We start from the raw sequence: 26824 nt of genomic DNA on the forward strand, positions 1-26824 counted from the left end.
TGTGTTGAAGCTATAAAAATGCAGAGAGTATCTCAGCACAAGCACGGTGATCAACTTTCGAAAATGATGTTCGCGGAGTGCGACAAGACCTTGTCTAGGAGGGTTGTACTCAAGTCAAGGACCGGTTTACTGGTAGACTTCAGAAATCGACAAGTTCCTTGCTAGAACTCGGGCAAGAAACGATGCGTACCTACACTGGAGTATTCGAACGACGAGTGTTAAGAACCATCTTTGGCGGCGTGCAGGAGAACGTAGTGTGGAGGCGAAGGATGAACCACGAGCTCGCGCGACTCTACGGCGAACCCAGTATCCAGAAGGTGGTGAAGGCTAGCCGGACACGCTGGGCAAGACATGTTGCAAGAATTCTGGACTGCCTGCAAAACAGGTGTTCCTTACGAATCTGGTAGGAACGAGACGAGTAGAGGAGCAACGAGCGAGGTGGGTAAATCAAGTGGAGCGTGATCTGGCGAATGTGGGATTTCCAAGAAATTGAAGAATGGCTGCCATGGACCGAGTGAATTTTAGGAATTACTGTGAATAAGGTTTCAAATCAGGATAGAAGTTTAAACTCAGTGATGAAGGGGGCGGTACAGTTCATTCCGGATACTTTCAGAGTGGCGCTTAAAAAATGTGTGAAAAACTGTCAAGCTGGTATTATACCTTCCTGGGCATCCAGTACCATACAGAAGACAGATTACTTTTGTCTGATGAATGTCTCTTGGCTAGATAGTAGATGATCTTCAATCGGTTGATGATCTGCACAGAGAGTGAAAGTAAACTGTCGGACAGACAAATTCGTGTTCCGGTGAGGGAGATCTATAGTAGGCACCTCTGGCAACAGAGATAAAGGCATATACCAAAAGAAGCAGACAGCTGTTTGCTATGATGCCATTGAAACGATTGACGTTAAGAATCTTTTCAATATCGCAAGTTCTCGTAACCTTGTGTAGGATTAGAGAAAGTTTTTTTTAACACCATGTACCTATATTGATCTAACGGTAGGTGTTCCCCGAGGATCCATACCCGGACCTCTTCTCTGGAGCGCCATACATAATAAGATGTTACTGAATTACCAGCAGGCGCTTGAAAGTCGGATTCGTAGAAAACCTGGTGGTGTCTGATCACAAGGCATGCATTTGGATGAAAAGAATGAATAGCCACCCATGTAGGATTACTGTATTTTCTAAAACCCGGTTAAAAAACTCCGAAGATATGATTGAAAGCCAACTATTATAAATTTTGGTGCACATGCGATACTGTTGTGAGAAATCGTCGAAAGCCATTAAATTTTTTAGCCTGTATTAGCTCTGTTGAAATAAATGCCTGTAAAAACTTCCAAGTTTCAATTTAAAACGAGCGCAGTGAAAATGCGTCATTTTTAATTTAAGGAATCCCTCTTTTAGAAAACATTGTTGTTCGTTTTAAGAAAAAATCTATTTTAATTGGGGGTATTTAAACCTACTCAACAAATAGAAACACGATGGGAACGATATAAATAAAAATTACTCATGAAAATAACCGATTGGACATAAAAAAACATAAGAAAAGTATTCTTTTTAAACCCCACCACACCACTCACTCTTTATCTGTAAGAGTAACTACTGGAGGAACATCATCACTCAATAGAAGCCGGAAAACCGATGTCATCGTCGGGGAAACCTTTTGTCCGACAGTCGTCATCGGCCGGCAGTGTAATGCAAATAACATCAACAAAGCGGCAGTACCGAAAGAACGTCCTTGAAACACTTCTGTTTCCCACGTCCCGATTCATCATCATCGTCGGCGTCGTCGTCGTCGTCGCAGTCGTCATCATCGGAAAATTCGCTAGGGTGGTTGAATTTTGGAAAATAGAAAAATACTTGCTGTGTGCAAATTATAAAACTAGAAGAAATGGATCGGAATAGGTTCCAAACTGAGAAATATGTCACAAATACCATTTTTAAATTTGTCGATCGTGGCCTAGAGGATAGCGTTCATGTCGTTTAAGCCAGCAGTCATGAAATCGAATCTGGTCACGGTATACATAGTCCACTTTCTATGGATTGGTGGTTTCAGCATTTGTAAGATGCTAGCCATAATATCCTTGAAGCTGTAAGCTTAGAGTTAAGTAAAAAGTAATCTCTTCGAGGAAACATCAAGTTTCATTCCTCAGATCCTGTGTTTGTATGTGTTTGTTTTTATTAAAAAACATTTTTTTTTTGGTAGAACCTTTAATAAATATTATCTGTTAATTCATTTTAATGATTATTATTGAGAGTTCATGAGAGGATAGCCATTTTTAACATTCCACTCTACATTTAAAAATGCCATAAAAATAAACATTTAAAAATCAATTAACTTTCTACTACGATAGACCGCAAACGACTAGGTCAATTAAAATTTCAGGCACCCTGCTATACATCATTTCACATGAATAGAAACGAGAAACTCATCTCTCAAGTCCTACAACCAGAAAACGCCATTAGTATTTTTCAGATGAACTCGTACTTATTTTTGGAATTTATGAGTTTTTCCCACCTCTTTGATTCGTTCTAGCTACTATAGGCATACTTCATATAGTAGGGTCGATAGTAGACATCGGACGGGAACCTAACTAAAGTGGCCGGTGTGAGTTTTGCCAGATCAGTTGGAATGTGCGTATCTCGGATCAAGAGACGAGCGGCGCTGCCTCCTTGCTTCACACCTTACTTTGCAAACATGGACCATAATTCTCGAGGATTGTCAGAGGTTTAAGTTTAGAAATGTTCAGGTGTGACGCGCCATGTTTGTGACCCGAAAATATGATTTGTTGTTATGTTTACATAGTTGTGAATGATTCGCAGAATGTTTTACAAACTTGAAAAATTGATGTGTTTATGTGGTGCAGTAATATGAGATTATTTTTATGAGTGATGTACGGCAACGGATGTTTATCATCGGGAGTTCGGCTATTCAAAGATTCAAGCGGCTTGACAAAATAAAAATATCTCGAACGGACAACATGACAATTTGGATCATAATTTTAGTAGTTCCTGCGTTTCATTCAATTTGCAATGAAAGTTTGGAATCAGTAGTCAGGAACTTTTTTATTTTGCTTAAACTGTTCATAGGAAGTCTGCAACGGAATTTTATTGATGGATTTTGTGAAAATTCATCCATTATAATAGTTAAAAATTTCAGGGAATAGATTGAAATGAAACTTAGTGTCGGAAAACATTTAAAAAAATCAACGTCCCTGCAATGGGATTCAAACTTGTGCCTCTTTAAGACCCATCTACACTGGTCAGATTCGGGCTCTTTTTTCACATCTTTTCAAATGGCACCCCTGCACTGCATGTTTGGTAGGAGCCATTATACGTTGGAATCTAGCTGGCGTTTTTTCTCATGGACAGAAGTGGTTTTGTAACCACTTTATTTGTCGTTAAAGTTTGTATAACGGGTTTTTTGGGCCACCCCACCACAGTAAAGGGTGGCTCCCATAACAAATCGACGCTAAATATTGCACAAATCGATCATTTTTTCAGCTAATTCTATAGAAATTCATACACATGTACTTGAAGAAGATTTGATCAAAGAAAAAAAAAATAAGCAAGCCCTATCCGGCCCGGTTGCCCGGATTTCAAAGAAAAAATGCGGATTTATCTACATTTTGTGAATAAATCTAAGCCAAAAACTTAAATTTAGATTACTTATTTATGACTTTTGCATCAAATAACATTTTTTTTATGCTTGTTTCTCGAAATCAACGCTCAAACATTGTTTGGAATTGTAAAATAAAATGTAACATTACCGACATGTGTTTAACATTCACACTTGAATTCAAGTTGAATTTTTCTCGGTTTTGAGTTTAAATTCTAAACCTCTAAGCTCGGATTTTGCTAGGTTTAAGGATAAAATTGCAAATCAAATATTTCAAATTATTTCGACCAGCGCAGTAACATTCACACAGCGAAACTGCCAAACCATGTTTGGAGGTGGCACCTTACCTTTATTATTTATCATCACAGGCAGGCACCCGAGAAGCGCAACTCCTCATCTGAAGCTCGGGGAGAAAAAAAAAATTCTGTATCTGCTAGCTGCTAGGCCACCGGCCATCCGGCAGCAGCATGCTCGCTCATTCATTTAGTGCCAAAAATGGTCATGAAGCAGACAACACACAAAAGAGGCAGGCTGGCCGCTAAATCGTGAGCGCCATTCGAACAACCTGCAGATCATTTCCATGATCAGTTCCATCAATATGAGGACATCCCCCCGGATTAACTCGAACGTTTAACACAGTGTGTGTTAGAGTTTGTTTGGGAAGATATCTAATTTCAATGAAAGTTTATTCATGAAAATGGACAACCGACGATCTACATTTATGTATCTTTCGACAAAATTATAATTACCTATTTCTATCCAAAAGTTTGTCTAATTTGAAAACCCGTTTTTTTATTGTTATTCACCCACTATTCGATTAGTTCGGCCCATAAAACCGATAGCTAATTGATAGAATGAATACTCAAGCTCAGTTAACATATTACCTAAAGACCTACATCACTGTTTTCGGGGGGATTCCTATTCAGTTAGGGGGGTTGATCTGATATAAATGATAGATTAATTCGGCTTTGACGTTTCGAGATTTGGCGGCTGGTTTGTGTTGTACTTTTCAATGTCAAAATTAACAATGCTGGGGTTAAGAGCCAATCAAAGTTCGAAAAGTTTAAGAGCGGGATAGATGCTTAGAGACAGATCTAAAAATCACCATGCTATCTTAGAATTCTAGCAGGCCAACAAATTGTTCCACCCCAAACTCGATCTGAGAAAAGTTTCTTTCACTAGTTCTATCGAAGGTCATCCATCGTAAAGATTGATTCTTCTGTATCTCTGGGCTCAAGTCGTTATTATTCTATTGCATTTTGGGATCATCTCATAGGATTCTCAACCTTAATTCATCAATACTATTTTATATCAATTTTACTTTTTAAATCAAGCCTTGCTTAGAGGAGCAGCATCGGTAAGTGCTATCCCGAAAGATATCTTAATACGCACATTCAAGGCCTTATTATCGTTTTAGCAGTTCATTCACGCACCGATCAGAGCTAAATTTTTTACCACTTTTTGCCATTCGGTGTTTTCGTTTTTGTTTTATCGCACTGATAAAGGCTGCTATTTTGTTTTGTAAATTTTCCAAAGACTCAAACTAAACCTTTTAGCACACCTGTCAAAACAAGTGCTGGTTGATATTCAAATATAAGGTAAGAAAATTCGGCCGAAGGCCGATAGACCGCAATATGTGAGGCAGAAAGTCACTAGGACGAATGGGTTAACAGGCCAAGAACATTTGGCGGAATGGCCATCAGGCCGAATGGTCGTAAGGCAGAATAGACATTAGACTGAATGGTCGTAAGGCCGAATGGTTGTTAGGCTGAATGGATGCTAAACCGATAAGACATACTAACGCTTGTTTGTTTGTTAAGGCTGTAAGGCCGAATGGTCACCATGCCGAATGGTCATCAGGCCGAATGGATATGAGGTCGAAAGGATACGAAGCCGAAAGGTCGTTCAGCCGAATTAACGTTTTTGTAATTCATGTAATGGCTAGGCTGGCTTGACCACCATTCGGCCTATCATCCATTCGGTCTAACGACCATTCGGCCTAACATGCAGACAAGTGTAAACGATGTATTTTCGCCCTAGCTACCATTCAGTACGATCATTTCTAGAGTTTGTTTTGTTTAGGTCGTTTGGTCCAATATTAACAAATTCAGCTATCGAATGCAAATGATTGATATCATTGTATTCAATGTTTGGTAAAAACTTGGTTTCATTCAATCAATGAATAACTGAATTAAATTTAGGACGTATGATGACTTTCTCATTTTTGGACGCAAAAGGACGTAAAATGAACAGTTTGACGAGGTGGTAATGTATCTTCGCGAAAAGTGCTTCGGTAAATGCTGAAAACTGACGGGAAAAGAAAAGGAATCTGAGACAGAAGTCATCTTTAGTGATCTAGCATAGTGAGACGTTATAAATTGATAACAGGTGATTACAATCAGCTTCGCTTTTACCTGTGTGAATAGCTAGCATAATTTTTGTCATTACAGAGGCAGCCAAAATAGTTGAATTGATGATTTTTCGCACTCCTCGATCGACCAGTGGCGCATCATGTTGTGACCAGAAATGACCAGGTGGATTCCACATGGTCACTCCTATGAAGAAAAATGTCAGGTTTTTGGAAGGTAATTCCCGCGAATAGAATGGATAGGATTATTGTCTTAAGTTCTTCTACAATCAAATCCGAATGCATTACTGAACATCAAAATCAGTTTTAGGAATCAAACTTATCGATTGACCAAGAGGACGTTTGCGCCAAATGAGATATGCATTAGGACGTAGGTATATTTGCATTCATTAAAACTTAATTTAAGCCAATTTTGAATACATCAGCATGATCATAGAATGAGAAATGAAAAATGAGAATTGAATAAGTGATTGGGAGCTTCAACATCAATTTTCTAAAAACATGTCGAGTGGCTCATGCCCTTAATCAAAACTAACTCTAGATTTGGCCTAATGACCATTCGGCCTAAGATCCTTCCGGCTTTTCGTCCTTTCTACCTAACAGCCTTCGGCTGGATAATCGTCTGCTGAATAACCCATTTGGCCTAGTGGTCTATTCGACCTGATAACCTACTCGGCCGAATTGCTTTCGGCCTCATGACTTTCGGACGAATGACTCAGCCTCTTTAAATATAGCTTCCAAATCGCTCATTTAGCACCCAGATGCAAGATAATACTTGGTTTGAAACCTTGCGGTGTTGAGGTGCCAAAAAAGATTGCTTTTATAGCCTTAGCACCGCTGCCGATACTCTAAGGGACTTGAACAATCTATCGAAGAATTAAAACTTTGATTAAGTCTAGTCTAAGGCATACAGAAATCGAATTGAAATCGATTTCGAAGATCGAAAATCGGAAAATTATTAAGTAGAATCGATTAATCGAATGAGATTTCACAACACAGTGCCCTTAAGTTGGGGATCTTAAAGTTATTCCAAACTAGGACGAATTCTATTTAAGTGTCCAGGGTGGCAACAAAGAAGTGATACACATATTCGAGTGCCTCTCGTTGTATTTACCAGTTTATTCATATATCAATACAGTCAGTGTTAAGTTTCGCTCTCAAGGAAAACGTCAATGGATTCAAAAAGAGATTGAATAAGGGTCTTGCAAGGATCGACTCTGATTGAAAATCAGCAGGAAGCTGTCGCATCTGAATTTAATCCGGTCATCCGTTTAAGGGTCCATGTGTTAACGGTTTCGTTAATGGTGATAATAGTGTGAATTTGTCTGGTTTCATTTGACCATCTGAATGGCCTGCATCGTCATAAGATTTGAACCCGCTAGACTTCAGTATCCGGAGATACATGCTAGGAAAGTTGAACAACCCTAATGTCTGCAGGCCTGGTAGCATTATAAACCTTTTGGGGTGAGTTGATCTTACTATTGAGAACTTGAGGTTCAATTTGAAACTGCTTGATTACGGTTCAGCCTACTGTATCTATCCTCTCAATACAGTTCAGCTAGGTCTCGAAGCTAGGAGTTTCTATCAAGTCCACGAAGTCGAGTTGTGAGTTGAACAGAAGCGAATTCATTAAAATATTGCTTTTTGCGGCGTCATAAGAACAGTTGAACACATCCTCATCGACTGTAAAGGCTACGAAGAACCCCGAAAAAAGTACAACATAACAGGGACGATCTATGAGGTTTTGGCGAATGATGCAGACAAGGAAAACAATCTCATCAAATTTCTGAAAGAGGGTAAACTATTCGAACTTATTTAAGTAGGTTAAAATTAATTATAATTAGCAGTAGTTTAGTAGTTGTATTTTTTTAGTATTTAATATTAATGTAATTTTTAAAAAGACACGAATACCCCAGGAGTGGTAAAATGTCTATAATAAACCATAATAATAACATTAAAATATTGCGGATGTAAGGAGTAAGTGAATTACCAAAAAGATACTTGATATGTCTTGGTACGAAGTGCGTCGTATTGAAGACTTTACAGGCCTTCGCAGATCGGTGACCTCCGATAGTTTTGTTTTGCAATTGACTAAATTGGCTCAAGCTAACAGATCCTAGCAAATCCATAGTGGTCTCTTGTTGTGAACTGAACTGAACCTTTTTTTAAAAACTCCATCGTCTGGTGAAAACAATCAAAAACTTGATACATTCTACATCTCGACTAACTTCCCAATTCCAAATCTGAGTCCTATTAGGTGGAGAATAAATGCATCGTCTGGGAGTGTCATAGTATGTGTGACATACGAGTGAAACTATGTAGAGGATTACAATACCCTCGAGGTAGACAACATTCAGCGCTCTGCGGCGTAGTTCCACCTCCCCGTGGTGCAGAGTGGAAACGTGTCTGCAAGTCCGGCGTATTGCAGATGTACGGCCAAGAGAACTACACCAAATCCACTAGAGGCATCGGGTGAGTAAAGCGCCCGACTTGAAGATCGAGTAGTTGCGCTGAGTGGTGACTTAAGTCAACACTATTTGTGAGTTCGGAGGAGTCATTACCGCCCCTACCCGCGTGTTTGAACAGAGAAAGTGTCGTCGACAACTCACTTTGTGTTTCCGGACTTCCTGGACTGGATTCACAAAGTTAGTAGTTGCGCTGCGTGGGGACCTCATTCACACGATGAGATGTCGGGTCCTAACTCGTCAGGGGTTGCGCATCGAGTTGTGTTAGAATGAGGTATTGCTGACAGCGGATTCGGAAACGAGTATTGCCTTGGAGCGCACTAGCGCGAATTGACCTCCCACTATTGAAGCAAAGTGTGTCAAACAGTTCGAGGTGGGAACAAAGGTCAGTGGCCCCAGGTGGACTTTATGGCGTAGGCGGTACAGTGTTCCTTAGCATTGTATCATGAGTCGTCCAATTGCACCCATGGACCCAGAGTAGCAAACTGGGGGGACGCGGTGGCTCGCCGCGCCTTGGAATGCAATCCGTAAATTGGATTTACCCCCTGGGTTAACAACTAATAAAAGAAAGAACGATATTCAGCATCAGTGAAATCGTTTGAGCCGTCGACGCAGCTGTTTAGTAAATCTGACGGAGCAGTTAGACAATGCGTCATTAAGATAAGAGGTCAGACCTCGAATCGTTATGAGAAAAGGTCATGTTGTAACCCACGATTGGTAATTCGCGTATTGACGATCGCAGGTGGAACTAGCAATCGCTAGTGTATAGAGTAACTATATAAAAACCTTTCTGATATTGTAAATAAAGAATATACTCCGTTCCATCGCTGGAACCTGCGATTTCAACAGGCTATGGGCACAGATACGTCCGGAAGTGGAAATAAAGTTAGATCGAGAGGGGTATTCGCAAGAACTTGCGATTAGCAAATGTGCCAACTACCAGCGCAGAGGAGTCCACCAGCTAGAAGAACCAGCCAGCGCAAAGACGAGCCAAGGTGGTACTGGAGATCGAGGCCGGGAAGGCGGGATCTCGAGTCATGAGCTACACTGCGGTTAATAGTGCGAGTGCATTCCCGACGGCTGAGAGGAGGATCATGGGATCCGAAACCGGGAGAGGTTAGCTAGCAAGAATGGTTTAGCCAGGAGCCGAGCCTGGATACAGTTGTTCACCGGGAGGGTTACTCTTGTGGTGTGGTGCTACGGTGTGGTCAGCATACGTGAGCTCGCATTGAACTCCTGGAAGGGCATTCTGGCACTTTTGGGAAGGTTGGTTGGGCGACTGTCAGCTACCATTCTCACCTTATTACTGACTGCAGAGATAAGCAGGACTATAAATACTGTCGAGGATTGAGTTTGGGAGGAAAAGCTCAGAACTCATCTTGCGATGTACAGCTACACTAAGGTTAGCATTCGTCTGCTGATTTCTGATGGTTGAGGGAAGGTGTTAAAACCCACGTATGGCAATTCGCGTATTGACCTTGACGTGCATATTGACATTTTTGAAGTAGTGAATAAAGAATTAAATCTGTTCCACCACTGAAACCTGCGGTTTTAACATGGTAGGAGAGCGTATCGAACCTGCTTTTCCGGCCTCAAACTCCAGCGGCACCTTCTGACTGAGCTGAAGCATCTCGTGACCTCTGCATTGGTTCGTTTCTGCGCTGGCTCATTACTCTACGCATGTTGGCACCTCTGGCTGACGGACTTTCTGCCCTTGCAGATCACAACTGCTCTGGCAGCCTCAGCTAGCGTTCTGAAACTGGAGAGTTCCCCTTTCATCAACTCTTTGTTCCTTATTGACATATCTGGGCCAATAACCTGTTGAAAGTAGTAATTCAACGCAGGTTTCAGTCGTGGAATAGAGTTAATTTTCATTTGCTATCACAGTGAGGTTCTTACAAAACTACACTCTACACTAGCGATTGTTACCATGTACCATGAGTTTTCCTATTGTATCCATAGATCCGGAACAGTAATTAGGGGACATGCGGTCTCTCATCGTTCTTTGAAGTACAATGTGCGAACGGAAATTACAAACAACTTGTCATAATGATAAAATTCTATAGATTATTTTTTTTAGCAATCTACTAATTCCGAAAAGACCGCTAAAACCGGTAAAACGGTTTCGATTAATTTTAAACTATTTTTAGGATAGGATAACTATTCCCAGAGAGAACATTCTAAAAATACGTTCACCCGAATTTATTTTATGATCTCTGTATCCAGGAATGCACACGCACCCCAAAAAGTACACAACATTTTATAGATTGAGGTTTTTCGGAGAATGATATTATTATGCGTCCCAAGTTCATCTATCTATTTCAGCACGGCATCGCATCGCACTATGGTTTCGGTACAGCCAGCCAGAGTGACCACCGCGCACTTGAGCGTGGAAGAATAATGACTTGCTCATTGCCGGCTCAGTAAACAATCAGTCTGACAGTCGGTGGTGGTACCGCGATGAGAAATTTTTCCTCAGTGATATATAAATTCTGCACACACATTGCATTTCGGGTGATGGCCTAAGAGGGTTACTAGGTGCGGTTTTGGTCCTTATTATTGAAACGCTTATCAATAGATCCAATCTTTTTTGAGGAGTTGTATTCTAGAAGCTATTTTTCTAAATAAAACGTATGGTCAAATAAATTATCTAATAGCTTTTCTTCAACGTTAGACTTCGAAGTGATACCAGATTTGGTCACTCTAGCGCAAGGTACGTTGGAGCATATCGATGGTCCGTATGTGTCCAAACACTAAGTAAATCACTTTTCCCCTCTAGTGGTGGAAACCAGGCCCATTATTCACACCACGATTCGTCATGCCAAATTCATACCATTCACACCATAGGTACACCCACTCAGGAAATTTTGCCCGTCAAACCTACTCTACTCTAGTAGTCTTCAGCAACGGACTGGACGAAGGCAAAGGGCGACGGTATTATTTTACGTTGGGTCGTCGTCGACGGTCTTAATGGCAGTAAGTGGCAAGGATCGACATTTGTACCGACGCATGGCCATAAATATAATTCAAAATCACAAATTATTTTCGTTGTGGGAAGCGAGAGACAGAGAGAAAGAGAGCGCAAGTTTTGTTAGACTTTTTGTTGCAAGTTTTGCGGGAGTAATAAAGATGATGATGATGATGGTGACCGGATTAAGTTATTATTGTAATGCTATTTGGATTGCTACCAAATGTGTAAATTTATCGTTCATCAGGTGCTTGGGTAAAGAATAATAACATATCGAATCTAGCACATGAATAGGTTCATCAATGAACTTTCACGTGTGCAATACCGAAATAGATGTATCATTTGGTGTTTTCCTTATTATTTTAGAATGGAACATTGCTATATTTGCCGCAGATATTTTGACAGCCTATATTTGGTTGATGAAGAAATCTTTATAGATAATCTAGTTTTTCATTCAGATGTGCTTTACAAGACTGCATGATGGAAGTAAATATATCTTATGCTTCCAAACAACTACAAATCATTAAGTTTATAATAGGTTGTTAAGAAAAAGCATTTTAAAATATATTTTTCTCTGATACATTTTAACTCTTTGAAAAAGGTCACGAGCTTTAGCAGATTTTTGAACCAGCCGAAACTAATTCCGGGATTTCGGTTTAAATTTTATCGATTATTTTAATTTATACACATTTTATAGACTAAAATTTGAATCATTCAATCATTATTCAAATCGAACTTTAAATTTCCAAGTGATCAGTAATTGTTCTTTGCTTTAATGTGTTAAGGAAACAGTTCAAAAAGTTGTTCGTTACGGCTTTACAAACATAATTTTAAAACTATCTGTAACAAATATGTAAGATTTTTGCGATAAGTATAACGATTCATGATCAACTTTTTTGAAGACGGTATTTTTTCTTTCAAAACTTCTAAGGCTGGAACAAATATCAATTTCTTCTTTTGCCACCCAACTTCGAAATTTCCAAAAAAAAACCGAAGGAGGGAATAAATAAAGGTTAAATATGTTATACAAATTTGAAAAAAAAAGCAAATATCCGAAAAATTACAAGACGAAAAACAATTTTTAGAAGATGGGAGTTGATTTGATTGAATTTTTCGATAAAAAATAACTTGATTTATAAATTTTGTGCAATTATATTATATGCAATTTTGTTGCATACAAGCTTTCGTGCAATTTATTCAAATGTATTCGTTTTTTTTTTTGTGATGGCCCCGTAGGACCATTTGGGTCCTTCCTCCACCTTATACGCTTCTTTAGAAGTGGGAGGGACATTTTATCCTTAGGATAAATTAATATTACTTTGAATTTTCTTATTCTGTACGACTTTTTTCGTCTTAATCCCGCGTATGTCCATCACTGTCAATTCTTTTTCTGAATCCTCGTCAGATTTCCATAACTTTCATCATATGATCCTTGTCAGGATTTGTCATATTTTTAAACAGTCTGTTTGATGTATTGTCCCAGCAAACATTTTTGTAGGTATATTTCTCAACAACTTTATTATACGTTTCATATACATTATAGAACGATCGTATGAAACACGAAAAAACAGCATTTACCTACCAAAGTGGAGGCAATATACATACAAATGTTCAACTTCTGGCTAAAGCGATAAGAGTATACGATTTCGACACCATATTCATACATACTGAAAGAATGCAAGAGAGCACAAGTTTTTTTCTCTCAACGCATGCGAACTGTTGCCAGCGACAATATCTGCTGCCTCTGTCATTGGGCAATTCTTGCAAATAAACCATCTGATTTTTAGCAATCTGGTTGCACTGCTGGTCGCAAAGAGAACAACAAAGCTATTCTCTCTTTTGACCCACGCGAGAGAAAAAAAGGAACGAAATCGTCTTCAAAATCTGCAAACATGGCGGACTTTTTATCATATCCGATTTAAACCATTTAATATAGGCTTGCCAGATACTTTCAGGAAAAAGCGGGACATTTCACGAAAAAAAGCGGGACATAGCCGAAAAAAGCGGGACATTTTAGAAACTCTTTAAAAAGCTTAGTTGTATACATATACCATTAGCCAAAGTTGTTCATAGAAAGTACACTACACTAAGTTTTTCCTACATTCGCCATATGCATCGATATTTTCCACGGTTTATACAAACGAATACTTATTTAGAGGGAAACCGAGTAAAAAACTTTTGTTTAACTTGTATAAATTTTTGTGTTTTATGTGTTTAAAAAATTGAAAACTCAAGGAAGCTTCCATTTCAAAATATTTTGAACAATCGAGTCGAAAAAGATAGGTTATAATATAAGACAATTTGATTAAGATTCCGGCAAAAAAAATTATAATAATCTTAAATTATTTGGAAGCAACCTAAACAATATGTTCTTCATACATTGGTTAAACGTGCTCCAAGAAAGCATAACTGAATCAGAATGTTAGTGTTATGCTAAGAACTTTAGAGTTATTCAGTATTGTCTTATATAAACTATGAAAAAGACTGCTTATTTTGAAAAAAAGACGTATTTGAGAGATTTTCTGTGTTGAACCAATGAATTCAAATTGAGACTAAAGTTCAATTTCTTCCAGTTCAAGTTATTGAACTTTGTAAAAATTTTACAAGAAAAAAGCGGGACATTTGGAGGAAAAAGCGGGACAGCGGGACATTCAACAAAAAAGCGGGACATGTCCCGCTTTTGCGGGACGGGTGGCAACTCTAATTTAATACGACTTCGAGTAACGATTTTTACGACATTTATTTTGCGTAAGTTGGAAATACGATTCGCAGTAACATTTTTAATGACTTGAGTCATCATTTTTAATGCGATTTCATGTTTGCTGGGGTATTGCCATTTTCTTAAAAGTGTTTATGTTCACACAATTTTTTATGCTTGTCGGTAGGTTGTTGAACATTTGTAATCCATTGTAGAAAAGAGAGCGTTTGCTCATCCCTTTTTTTAGTATTCGGCAGTCTGAAGTCTTGTGCTCTTCTTGTGTTGTATCTGTGAATGTCGATTCTGTATTGCAGGCCATCCATTAAATAATATGGTAACATTCCATTTTTCATCTTATATATAAATATCAAACTGTTATACACAATTCTTTGTTTCACTGACAACCATTGAAGAATATCGAGCATTAAAACACTGGGAGTGTTATCGATTACATCGAATCACTACTCGCATAATTTTATTTTGTATTCTTTGTAGTCGATTTGTTTGTGTGTCAGATGCGTGAAGCAATATTGTAGCGCAATAATCAAAATGTGGCATGATCACAGATTTAACATAAATTACTTTTGACCAGACAGTCATATAACGGCTAACTCGGCATAGTATGCCATATTTTTTGGCGATTTTCTTGATTGTATAGTCAATATGTGCTATGAAATTCAGCTTCTCGTCAACCTGTATTCCCAAGTATTTGACCTGGCGCACTCTTTCGAAGGAACATCCATCAATCAGCAATTCTGGGCAAACTCTTATTTTTCGATTACCAATAACTATCCAGTTCGTTTTATTAAGATTCAGACACAATTTTTTATGTTTCAAAAACTCAGAAATATTTTTCAAATCAGCATTTGCTTCTTGGATAACTAGTTCTAAGTCATTACCACTCCAGTAAACAGTTTGAGACGACCATAACGAAGACAGTTTTTCATGTCGTTGATGTACAATATGAATAACAAGGGACCCAGAACACTTCCTTGGGGGACACCTAGATTATTTTCTTTATATCGGGAATACGATGTTCCATATTTTGTTCTTTGTATTCTACTATTCAAGTAGTCCTTAAACCAGTTTAATACCGTTCCGTTGATACCTTCTCTTTCCAATACGTTTACCAACTTAAACCGATCAATCGTTTCAAAAACTCTCTTGAAATCCAGAAACACAGCAACTGTGTAACTATCGTTTTCAATATTGATCTTCCATAATTTGGAACGGATTTATGTCATTAGATATCATCTGGACTTTATCTGCAGCATACCACTTCATGACTTTTTATTTCTGACTCTAATTCCTGAAAATATGAAAACAACAAGGAAATGTAAATTGATTTTTCACACACGATTAGTTGATGTTTCACATGATTCTCCGAAGAACTTCATAGAAAAAGCGTCACAGAAAACAGTCACCGATTTTTGGGTTCAAATCACAGAACTCGAAAATTTTTTTTTTATCAAAAATACAGATTTTTTCCGCAGCCTTGGATGCTAAAAGGTGTTCGGATCAAAAAGTGGTCAACTGAAATTCGCCGTATTTTTTTCTTATCATTCATATAAAAACCCTTAGCACCCCTCATTCTGTAGGTGTTATGTGTAGAATAAGCTTGCCAGATTGCCCGGTTTTATCCGGGTTTGCCCGGATATTTGATGCAAAATTTCGAGAAAGTCCGGTCCGGCCCGGTTGCCCGGATATCGTGAAAAAAGTCCGGATATTGCCCGGATTTTTTCACAATTTTCACAAAGAAACCAAAAAAAAATCAAAATTTTTGAGTAAGTTTCGGCAAAATCGATTAACGGTATGGAAATTTTCAACGGTTGTTTCAAATAATTTCGCTGTTTTACCTTTATAAACCTTTAAATATTTAAGTGTTCCAACAAGTTTTTGGAAGTCTGCAATTACATTAATAAAATAATAATTTCAATTTTTTTTCCATTTTTTCTTTGCTCTTATGTATAATTAAATCTAAATTTTGCCCGGTTTTTGCCCGGTTTTTGGATTTGAAAAATTGTAATCCATGCCCGGATTTTGCCAGGTTTTTTTGGAAAAATGCCCGGAATTGCTAGGCCCGGATGGGAGTGGAAAAAATTCTGGCAACCTTAGTGTAGAATAATGCTTCTGTTTGACTTTGAACTTAAGGTCTTTAGTCATCAAAATAACGTCCAAGCATAAGGAGCTACGAATCAGAATTTTGTATGTACATGCGTGAAAATCCAAACTACACGCACATAGAATTACAAAATCGTTGAATATGGCAAAATCTGTGACTTGTCTGTGATGTTTTGGCCGGAATTGTTGAGAAATGATTCACCACGTTTCCTAAATAAACAATTTCTTTATGATGTTACTACATTGATCGATTGGTTGGATTGTACGAGAACGAACCTATTTCAGTCATTCAGTCAGTGAATTTGAATGATTCATCTTATTCCCATAGTTTATTCTTTGTCGGCCTTGAGAAATGTGATTAAACTACGAAGTCAATTTGTGACTCATAATGCATGAAGTTTTCGCAAGCTTCCGAAATATTGTTTTTTAAATTTTCCTAGAACAAAGCCAGAAAGTATTCTTCTATATAATTTGGCCAAAAAGATCCTGAGAGATCCAAATAAACGAATGAAGCGGGAGTTCCCTGCCAAACGCTCATATAGGTTTTCATTCAAATAATGCAATGTAAAAATCTTAAACCGCTAAAAGATTGAATCTCGCCATAGTAGTTGTCAACGAGGAGATACATTTTTCATAAATTCGGATCGTTGCATCTTCAGTTCAGAAAGATATTTTCTTATTTTCTACAGCACACTTGACAGATTTGTTCACCATAATCAGTAGGATGCTACATTCGATTTTGTTTATCTTTTTTACATCCCACTAATTCGTTTCTTGTTTAAACACTTTTTTACAGAATGAAATATTCTACGATCTTGATAGGCAATGCTTACTTAAACTCTCTAAAACCCAACAGAAACTATTTTTCTATGATTCAGAATGAAGCTATCAACTCGCATTAAGTCACTAGAAATTGTAAAATGAATTAACGCCGCAATCAACGTCTTCGACCTTGAAACATGTGAGAACGCTTAATTTTGATGAACTTATACATATACTTCATAAACTTAGCAGCAGAATAACTTTTTATACCAGAATAGTCCAACAGTGTTATTCTCTACTTCTGAACCTTTGATTCTTTATTCAAAGGATGAACTCATGTTTCCGGTCCTTAAAAAAAGACTAACGCTGACTTGAAAGGAATGGTTGAAAAATATCAGTGACAGTTACAGTAATAATTCAAAACGATTTCCAATCGAAGGCTTTGTAGAAACTTTAGCTGTGCTAATATGCCTTTTACGACTTTATGTTTGCAAAACAAAGATTTGAAGATTTGCCAATGGCTAGTTTCGTTCGCCATGTATCATTTTAACAAATCAGCCAAACACAATATGTTTGTTGTAAAAGCGCTGTAGAAATGTTCAATTTTCAGCACCCTACAAATTAGGATCAACAAACTAGAAACAATCATAACTAACGCTCGTCGTTGTTTTGCCAACAAACGGCCGCCGAGACGAGGGCAATAACAATGAAAATTTATGACTAAACTCTTGCTGAATGCTAGCTGTTGTGTACAGAAACATACATATGTATGTACGAGTACGCCTAGAGTGGAAATTGTCGGGGACTTACCTCCCAGCGCATCGGCATCCCGTTGTTTGTTGTTCAGCTTGCTGTGGGACGATGGCAATGGCTTGAGAACCGATACCGGAACCAGCCCTTCCTGGCTGTCGGTGGAATTGATCGGCAACCGAACCAGACAGAACTCGGGCGCCCCGCTGCAGTTCATGTCGATGATCTCCACCTGGGCGCCCTTGGTCACGGTCAGCTCCGAGGTGCCCGGATTGGCGGTATAGTCCGCTATCACCCAGGTCACTTCCGATAAGCCACCCTGGAAATGGAGAAAAATAATGGAAAATTTATAATGTAACTGAAGTATGTAAAGGTTTAGGATCCTGACCGGATTTAATTCTATATGTTATCGTAGTTAACGACCAAACGCATGAGTCTGGTACCCTTGACAGTCGCGAAAACTGCTCACCAATCCTTGGGCGAGCATCTCTAAAGATAAATTAATCGACCAACTACCTAAACCACCCACAACTCATTTTTTTGATTTCCCCATTGCCGTTTATTTCAACCGGAAAACTGTTAAGTGGATAATCATATAGAGATATTTGGAAGTTATGGTAGCAAAACAAGTCATAAAACGAACAGGGGCGAGTCACACACAAAGTTTTACGATGGACTAGCCGAAAAACATAGAACTTTGACAACTTTTCATTTGGTGACTAGGTAGGTATCTACTATCATAAAGGAGACAATAAAGCTATTAGATATAGACCTTGGCCGTTAATTTTGCAACCGTGAATAATCCTGAATACAACCATGCAGGATTCACATAACTGATATTGCTTTTGTTCTTAGCCTAGAACAGAGATGGCGTTATGAGCGGTAAACATGTTGATTATCACATATTATAGAGATTTAATATAAATAGCTCTGAAACTATTACAAATATACCAACCTTTCAGAATTGAAAAATTTTAGATACCGTCAACTGGGGCATCATGAAAACCTGTTCAATGGCTTCGTAAAACTTTATGTCCACAGATAATCATACCGCTCGTACATCAAAAGTTTTAAGTGGTTTAAACAGTTATTTTTAAATTTACAAAAACATGCGATTTTCACCCTACTAAGAAAAAGGGGTAATGTGCAACAAACTTTCGTAATTTATTAAAAAATCAAATGAAAATGTTTAAAAATTCATAGTTCTTGGTAACATAACGCATTTCATAACGCATAAAGCACCAATTCCTTTATTTAAAAAACACACTACCTTATGGAAAAATCACAAAAAATCACGAAAACATGACAAAAAATATAAAATTATAACCTACTCCAAACAACGTACATTTTCTATCAAGTATTGAATAAAATATAAGCAATTTTTTCGCCTAATATTGGCATGCAATTCCAATAATTGAAGTTTTTATGTATGTGTGAAAATGGCATCAGCAGGCTTTCGGCAGCAGAGGTGCCACGGATTTGTCCTGATTTTCGAGAGACCATCCTGATTTTTCAAAAACGCTTGAATTGTCCTGATTTATTAAAAATGATCTTAAAAATGTCTTGATTTGTCATGATTTGCAAGAGAATATCTCAAATATAACTAAACTTAAAGTTTAAAAATGAGAACATCAAACAAATCTGTAATAAAATAGTTTAACCAATGATAATCTTTGGTTCCGATGGTATCTAAATGACGTTTTTCGAAATAAGCTGCAGGTCAGCCAAGGTTCTGCTCGCTTCAGTTGCATAAATCTATAGTAGGGGAGAGGCAGCTATATGCGTAAGGAAAGCACTCATTTTCTCCCATATACCGATAGATATTTACACATGAGCGGACATCTGTTATATATACGTAAGAGCAATTTTTCTGTTAAAATCTCTTAGAGTTTTTGTGAAAATAATGTTATGATAAGTCATAATAGCTGATTTCCGAAACTTGCGGGCTAAATGCTCATATTTATGTTTTTAGTTATATTTAATTGACACTTGCAATATTTTGATATTATTTAATTGAAAATGGTAGAAATGGATGTTAAGCATACGTCAAGGCTGAAATTTTGGCGTAATTTTAGTTTTCACTATTTTTTTTTTGCATGAAAAATAGTTAGGTATACCATATGGCCATATTTCATGGTAATATTTTGTTCATATCGTATATTTATCGGATCAGTATGAAGTTCTTCTTTTGTCGCTGTAAGATCGTGATTTGAGCGAAGATTTAATATTTAACGCTCTCAAACCATTGGGCTCGCTATACATGGGAATTCTCATTCTGGGTTTCTCATGTATAGTTAGCTAATGCAGAGCAAAGGCGGGAGCAATTCATGGGAGCTTTTCATCAACATGCCCTCTAGCCTAAAATTTCAACACCTATCAAGCTTTCTCCTATTGGCGCACTAATGCCTGTCTATCCACCTTTCTTTCAAATTCTATAAAATAAATTCTCTCTAGTTTTCATTCCGCCGCACATGCCATTAAAATTATAATCAATATTTAAATGATGAAAAGTAAAATACTTATAAGACTAATCTATTTTTCTTGATATAGGAATTTAACCTGCCTTGATATGGGCACTCAGAACCTGTCTCTTATTCCAATATCTGTTCATTTACAACTTTGCCAAAAGCTTCAATTTAAAAAAAGACACACACCGTCTTAGCCGATTTTGGCTTTACAGACTGAATAAATGACATGGATAACTTAAGATTAACATTAAACACCCAGTACCGAGATGGGAATCGAACCCATGTCATCAGTGGACCAGCGATTACCGTCTTAGCACGCTAACCACTCGACCACCGAGACGTACAATTTGTTAAATTTCAGATTTCCAGATGAATAAGAAGGAAAAACCATTAAAATTTTTGTTCACAGAATCTGTACGCACGATAATTAAAGTTCAATATATTTTAACAAATCTGACAAACATCTTATTAGAATTTTTAAGTTTTGACTTTATATAACAATTTAATTTTTTCATGCCATGTGTTAAAAGCGTATTACCCTTAAACTGCACTGATTAGATATGATGAATCTCCAGCCATATCGTCAATCGGCTGTATGCGCATATTACCCAATATGCGCATTTAGGAGCACTTCCCCCTACCTACATTTCGCCTTCATTCATGCAATCCAAGAAATTTAGTGGTGTCCTGAAAAATCCTGAAAAAGTTTTTCGCTTCCATTTACAATGGTTCCCGAACCATCAGGGCCGGATTAAGCCATCGGGGGGCCCGGGGCCATTTTTTTCGGGGGGGTCCTATGATTCGTTTTTTTTTTTTCATATGATATCCCAGAGAATACAAAAAATTTTAAACGTTTAAAAGAACTGAGATGAGATTTATGGGGTGAGTTCAATATACTCTCTTCAAATAGCCATGTTGTCTGTGTAGAAGATCGTTCCTGGTATCTTCAAATCTGACAATTGGAAAGTATTATGAAGATTTGAACCATAGAATAAAAAATAAAAAAATAAACAAAATAATTAAATTCAAATTCCATAGAGATACAGATATAAGAGTTTATTCTAATCATTAAATTATTTTTCATTCCAGTGTCTCAAATCTAAATCTATATCTATATATATAAAAATGAATTTCTGTCTGTCTGTCTGTCTGTCTGTCTGTCTGTCTGTCTGTCTGTCTGTCTGTCTGTCTGTCTGTCTGTTCCCTATAGACTCGGAAACTACTGTACCGATTTGCGTGAAACTTGGCAGGTGGGGGTATTGGAGGCCGGGGAAGGTTCCTATTATGGTTTGAGACCCCTCCCTTTCTCATGAAGGGGGGGGGGGGGGGGGCTCCCAAGCAAAAGTAATTTTTTTGCTTAACTCGAGAACGCATCAAGCAAATGAAATCAAATTTGGCATGGGGTGGTATTAGGGAACGAGGAATATTTTTATGAATATTAAGTACCCCTCCTACCTCTCAATGGGGTGATAGGAAGGGGGAGGGTGGTTACCTTACAATTTTTCATATAACTCGAAAACTAATCAAGATATTGGAACCAAATTTGGCATGGGAAGGTATTTGGATACAAGAAATATTTCAATGATTATTTGAGACCCCTCCCTCTTTCCAGTAAGGAGATATAAAGGGGGGAGGGGGCCTCTTTAATAAGTATTTACATAACTTAAAAACTAATAATGCAAATGGAACCAAATTTGGCATGGGCGGGTATTTGGGAACGTGACATGTTCTAATGATTGTTTGATACTTCTTCCTTCTTCCAGCGGGGAGGAAGGAAAGAGAGCAGGGAGTTTCATACAATTTTTACTGCATAACTCAAGAACTACAACAGCATATGGAACCAAATTTGGCATGGAACGATATTTGGGTACGAGAAATGCTTCTATGAATATTTGATATCCCTCACTCCTTCAAAGAGGTGGATTTTGTTTATTTGTTTATTGTTTTAAAAACCATCTGACATAGTTGTCTTAATGATAAACTAAAATTAAGGTTACATGAATATATTTCACGAACGATGATGTTTCTAATTATTATTTCTCAATTCATTACTTAAATAAGATTCAATCCGTCGTTTAAAGGTTGTTGTACTTACATTGAAGTCAAAAAGCGTATAAAATCGTAGAAAGCTTATTTTTGCGGAACGTAAAGGGTCGTTACTACCATACCGGGTGCTTCTTGATTCTAGTGAAAGCCAGTCACGATTTCGCAGAGATCTTTCAGGGGCATAGATGTTACATCGAGAAAGAAGCCATGAACAATCGATTTCATTTCGTAAAACCTTCGCCACGAACAGTGACTGGCCGATGGCATGACGATCCGAGAGTGTGTGAAGTCCCAGTAAAGCACAACGCTGTGCATACGGTGGCAGGTTTAGAGGGTTCTCCCAAGGCAACTCCCGAAGAGCATATCGTACGAATCTTCTTTGAATTGCTTCAAAACGCGCAATCCACACAGCTTCATATGGCCACCACACTAGGCTTGCAGATTCTAATGTTGAACGAACCAAACAGCAGTATAGAGCTCGCAGGCAGACAGGATCAGTGAATTCTTTGCTCAAACGTAAGATAAATCCCAGCATCCGGTTAGCTTTCTCGATAGTTGCAGAGTAGTGGTGCTTGAAAGTCATATGACTGTCTAGAATAACACCAAGGTCTTTAATTTGGTCTACACGATGCAATTGTTCGCCCAGAATATTATAATCGTGCACGAAAGGTTGTTTCCTGCGTCCAAATGTTATGATACAACACTTAGCAACACTCAAAACTAGAAGGTTGGCTGCACACCAGTTCACTACTGTATCGAGGTATTGTTGTAATTTATGGCAATCAGTAAGGCTGTTTATAGTCAGAAATATTTTCAGATCATCCGCATACAGGAGTACTCCACATCCAACAAGAAGCATGTTAATATCGTTGCAGAACAGCGTAAACAGTAATGGGCCCAAATTACTGCCTTGTGGTACCCCTGAAGTTGGAATGAAGTCGATTGATTCAGCGGAGCCGATTCTGACAGCTAAACGACGGTTGGTTAGGTAGCTCCTAATCCATACACACAGTCTTTCGGAAAATCCTAAATGTTGTAGTTTCTTGAGCAAAATTTCGTGATTCACTGAATCAAACGCGGCAGTAATGTCAGTATATATGGCATCAATTTGCTTGCCGCCATCGATATTGGATAAACAGAATGATGTGAAAACTGCAAGGTTTGAGGTTACTGATCTTTTGGGAAAAAACCCATGCTGGTTTTCAGAAATCCAACTCCGGCACGAAGAAAACATTACATCGTTGACGATCCTCTCCAAAACCTTTGAGCAGGCAGCTAGCGATGTGACACCTCGGTAATTACGCACATCCTGTTTGTCACCTTTTTTAAAGATAGGGCTCATGAATGATCTCTTCCAGATGGCAGGAAATTTTTGTTGTTCGAAGGACAGGTTGAATATGTGAGTGAGTGGCTTTACCAGTACGGCGCTACACCTTTTTAAAATGCACGAAGGTATGCCATCTTTACCGGCTGAGGTAGAAAACTTCAAATTATTGATAGCATCAATAACCATTTCTTCGGTAATAGCGAAGACGTCAAGGTCTAACACATCTCTGGGTAATAATGTTACCGCTGCATTGATTTCGTCTGTACTTAGGGATTGTATCGGGAAAACACTGGAAAAGTGGTTGGCAAAGAGGTTACATTTCTCGGCGGAAGATTTGGCGGTTCTGTCTTTCAAATGAAGCACCGCAGGTAGACCAGACTCCTTCCTTTTGGTGTTAACGAACTTCCAGAACGCTTTGGGATTACGGCGAAGGTTAGATTGTGTGCGATCTAAATAGCGACGATAGCAAAGGCGATTGTAGATCCGATATCTTCTGGTAGCATCATTCAATTTTGTTTTTAAAAACGGGCAGCGGGAGCTACTAAACAGTCGTAGCCATTTCGATCGAATATGTTTTAGCTGTTTTAGGCGATTATTTGTCCAAGGAGGTCTGAGAGGAGGTCTTACCAGTGGTACAGAATTATCGAAGACTTCACTCATAATGGAGCAGAATGTACTCACAGCCATATCTACATCAGCACATCTTTGAAGATTCGTCCAGTCAATCTCGGATAACGCTCGGTTCAATACCTCATAATCAGCACGACGGAAGTCACGAGCGGATGCGTCGAAGTCCTCAATAAAAGCTACAGGATTAGGAAACGAAATATCGAATTCAACCGGAGGATGATGCACGTCTATGGGGACAACAACTTCATTGGCCTCGATGATGGTGCTGATTAAGATGGACTCATCGGTGAAGACTAAATCCAGCGTTCGATTGTGAAGGTTCCGTACACCATTACGTTGATGCATTCCATTCAAAATAGTTCCATCCACTAAAGAGGCACTTGCCCTACTTATCACCGATGATGGATCAATCAACAAGTTGTTGCCTTGACCAGGGATCCACAATAATTGAGGTTGGTTAAAATCACCAAGGAAAATTACACCAGATGAAGGATGTTGCAATCTAGCTTCGGATAGAGCATTCACATGAAGATCTAGAATGGAGATATCCTGGCTTTTTTCGGGTGGAATATACGCTAGTCCGATTAAAAACGAATGATGTGCATAGGACACTTTCACCCACAAGTTTTCGATGCTACTGGTATTCCCAATTGTAACGATGGATGAGCTAAGTTTTCTCGAAATAGCCACGAGAACTCCTCCACCCCGACTGCGCATGCTGTTGGAAATACTTCTGTCGCAACGAAACACAGCGTAATCTGAACAAAAAAGTTGACTTGAAGGTACCGAAGAATCAAGCCAGGTTTCAGTAAAGGTGTAGATATCGTAACTGAGCTCCGATGTTGAGATGAAACATTCGGAGATTTTTGATTTCATCCCACGAACATTTTGATAATACAGGCGCATACCGTACGGGTCAGTATAATGTGTTGAACACGCAATAGTACGATGATTTAGGGGACGGTTTCTGGAAGGCGAGGGGCTATCACTGAACGCATTGGGAGTTGAAAACGGGTACTTGCCTGATCGCACAGGCTGGAGAGCCCCGTTGCCTTCTTCGAACACAGGGCCGGGACGACTGCTGACGCTGGCTGGAATCTGCGCGACTGTGACGAAGGGCTCGGGGGTCTCCATTGTGCTCAATTCGTTGCGTCCCGGAGAACCAGACAGCAAATCAGTAGTTCGTCTATCAGTTGCGCGATGATGGAGTTCATTCGTTGTTGAATTTCCACTGGATCTTTCATTCAGTCGACGATCAAAAAGGAGAGGTCTGCAAGTTGGAAGGCAGTCACTGAACGAATCAAAAGATGAGCTAGGATACTTGCCTGTTCGTGCAGGCTGGAGAACTCCTTCGCCACAGACGAACTCAGGGCCGGGACGACTGTTGACGCTGGCTGGAAACAGCGCGACTGAGTCGAAGGGCTCAGGAGTCTCCGTAATTCCTAATTCGTTGCGTCCCGGTGTTGAGGTCCCAGATGTTGGTAGACAAGTAGAGGCGGTGGAAGTAGCGGGCCGAGCGTGATGATAGCGTTCGCGGGATCTGTAGCTGGGTGAAACTTTATCACACAAGGAAAAAGTTCTCGAAGAAAAAGTTCTCGAAGAAAAAGAAGAATACTTGCCTGGATGTGCAGGCTGGAGAACCTCATCGCCACTATCGAACTCAGGGCTGGGACGGCTGATGACGCTGGCTGGAAACTGCGCGACTGAGACGAAGGGCTCTGAGGTCTCCGTAATGCCTAGCTCGTTGCGTCCCAGTGGAGAATCCCAAGAAGCAGTGGTTGCCAGAATCGGTGGAACGTCACAAAACAATCTGAAGATAACTGTCTCATCATCGTCAAAAGCAGAGGTGGGAGTCAGATGATTGCCACGATCATCCAAAAATCTTGAAAAGTCTACTTCAAAAACACCGGTGCGGTTTTGAGCCGAACAGCGCCGCTTAAAATCGGAGTAATGGCTTCCCCAGCTGGTACAGGAGTCAACGGCCGGCGGTAGTTTTTTGGCTGGTCTACAAATTCACGAAACAGAATCCCCGAGGGCCAGGTCGTAGGACTCAAAGCAGCTTCTTTGTAAACTGGATCCAGTCCAATTTTGAATGAAATATACTTTCTGTTCGATCCATCTACGCCTTTGGGAAGCAATCGTTTCATATCAATGGGCACGGTACAATCCAAGCAGCGTGTAACAATTTTTTCAACGTCCTCATTGGTAATTTGGGGCTGAAGACCAGCTAAATACAGCCAGAACTTGGGAGTCGGTGGTGGGGGAACGATAAACGGGACTGACAGATCACTAAGATCAACAGTCTTTGTCCCAGTCATCGTTGAGGAGACCAGCGATAGCCCATCATTACCGCGTCGACGCTTCATGTACGGTGACGGAAATGTTTGTGGTGTTCCATTCAGTGGTGGAAAAGAGTATGACGTTGTTGGTGGATTTTGCTTCAAAGCCATATCGTCGACTTTTTTGGACAACAAGTCGAGCTGGTGCGCAAGCTTATCGAGGACATTGCTATTTGGTGGAGGATTATCATCCATCGAAGAGAGATCATCGATGTAGCTGCGAATGCTTCGTCCATTGAGCTCTGCACGACAGGGGGTACAAAT

At 39.1% G+C, this 26824-nt stretch overlaps 1 protein-coding gene across 2 annotated transcripts in view; it reads right to left on the reverse strand.

The window, feature by feature from the left end:
• The window catches only part of LOC129757320 (triple functional domain protein), a 233912-nt gene that overhangs the window by 81082 nt on the left and 126006 nt on the right, over positions 1–26824 (reverse strand). For both annotated transcript variants that reach the window (XM_055754504.1, XM_055754505.1), the window contains exon 8: positions 17811–18069. In XM_055754504.1, coding sequence (XP_055610479.1) covers positions 17811–18069 — 259 coding nt within the window. The remainder of the gene's footprint in view (positions 1–17810; positions 18070–26824) is intronic.

This window comes from Uranotaenia lowii, chromosome 3 (genome assembly GCF_029784155.1).
Source record: "Uranotaenia lowii strain MFRU-FL chromosome 3, ASM2978415v1, whole genome shotgun sequence".
In the NCBI taxonomy this organism is placed as follows: domain Eukaryota; kingdom Metazoa; phylum Arthropoda; class Insecta; order Diptera; family Culicidae; genus Uranotaenia; species Uranotaenia lowii.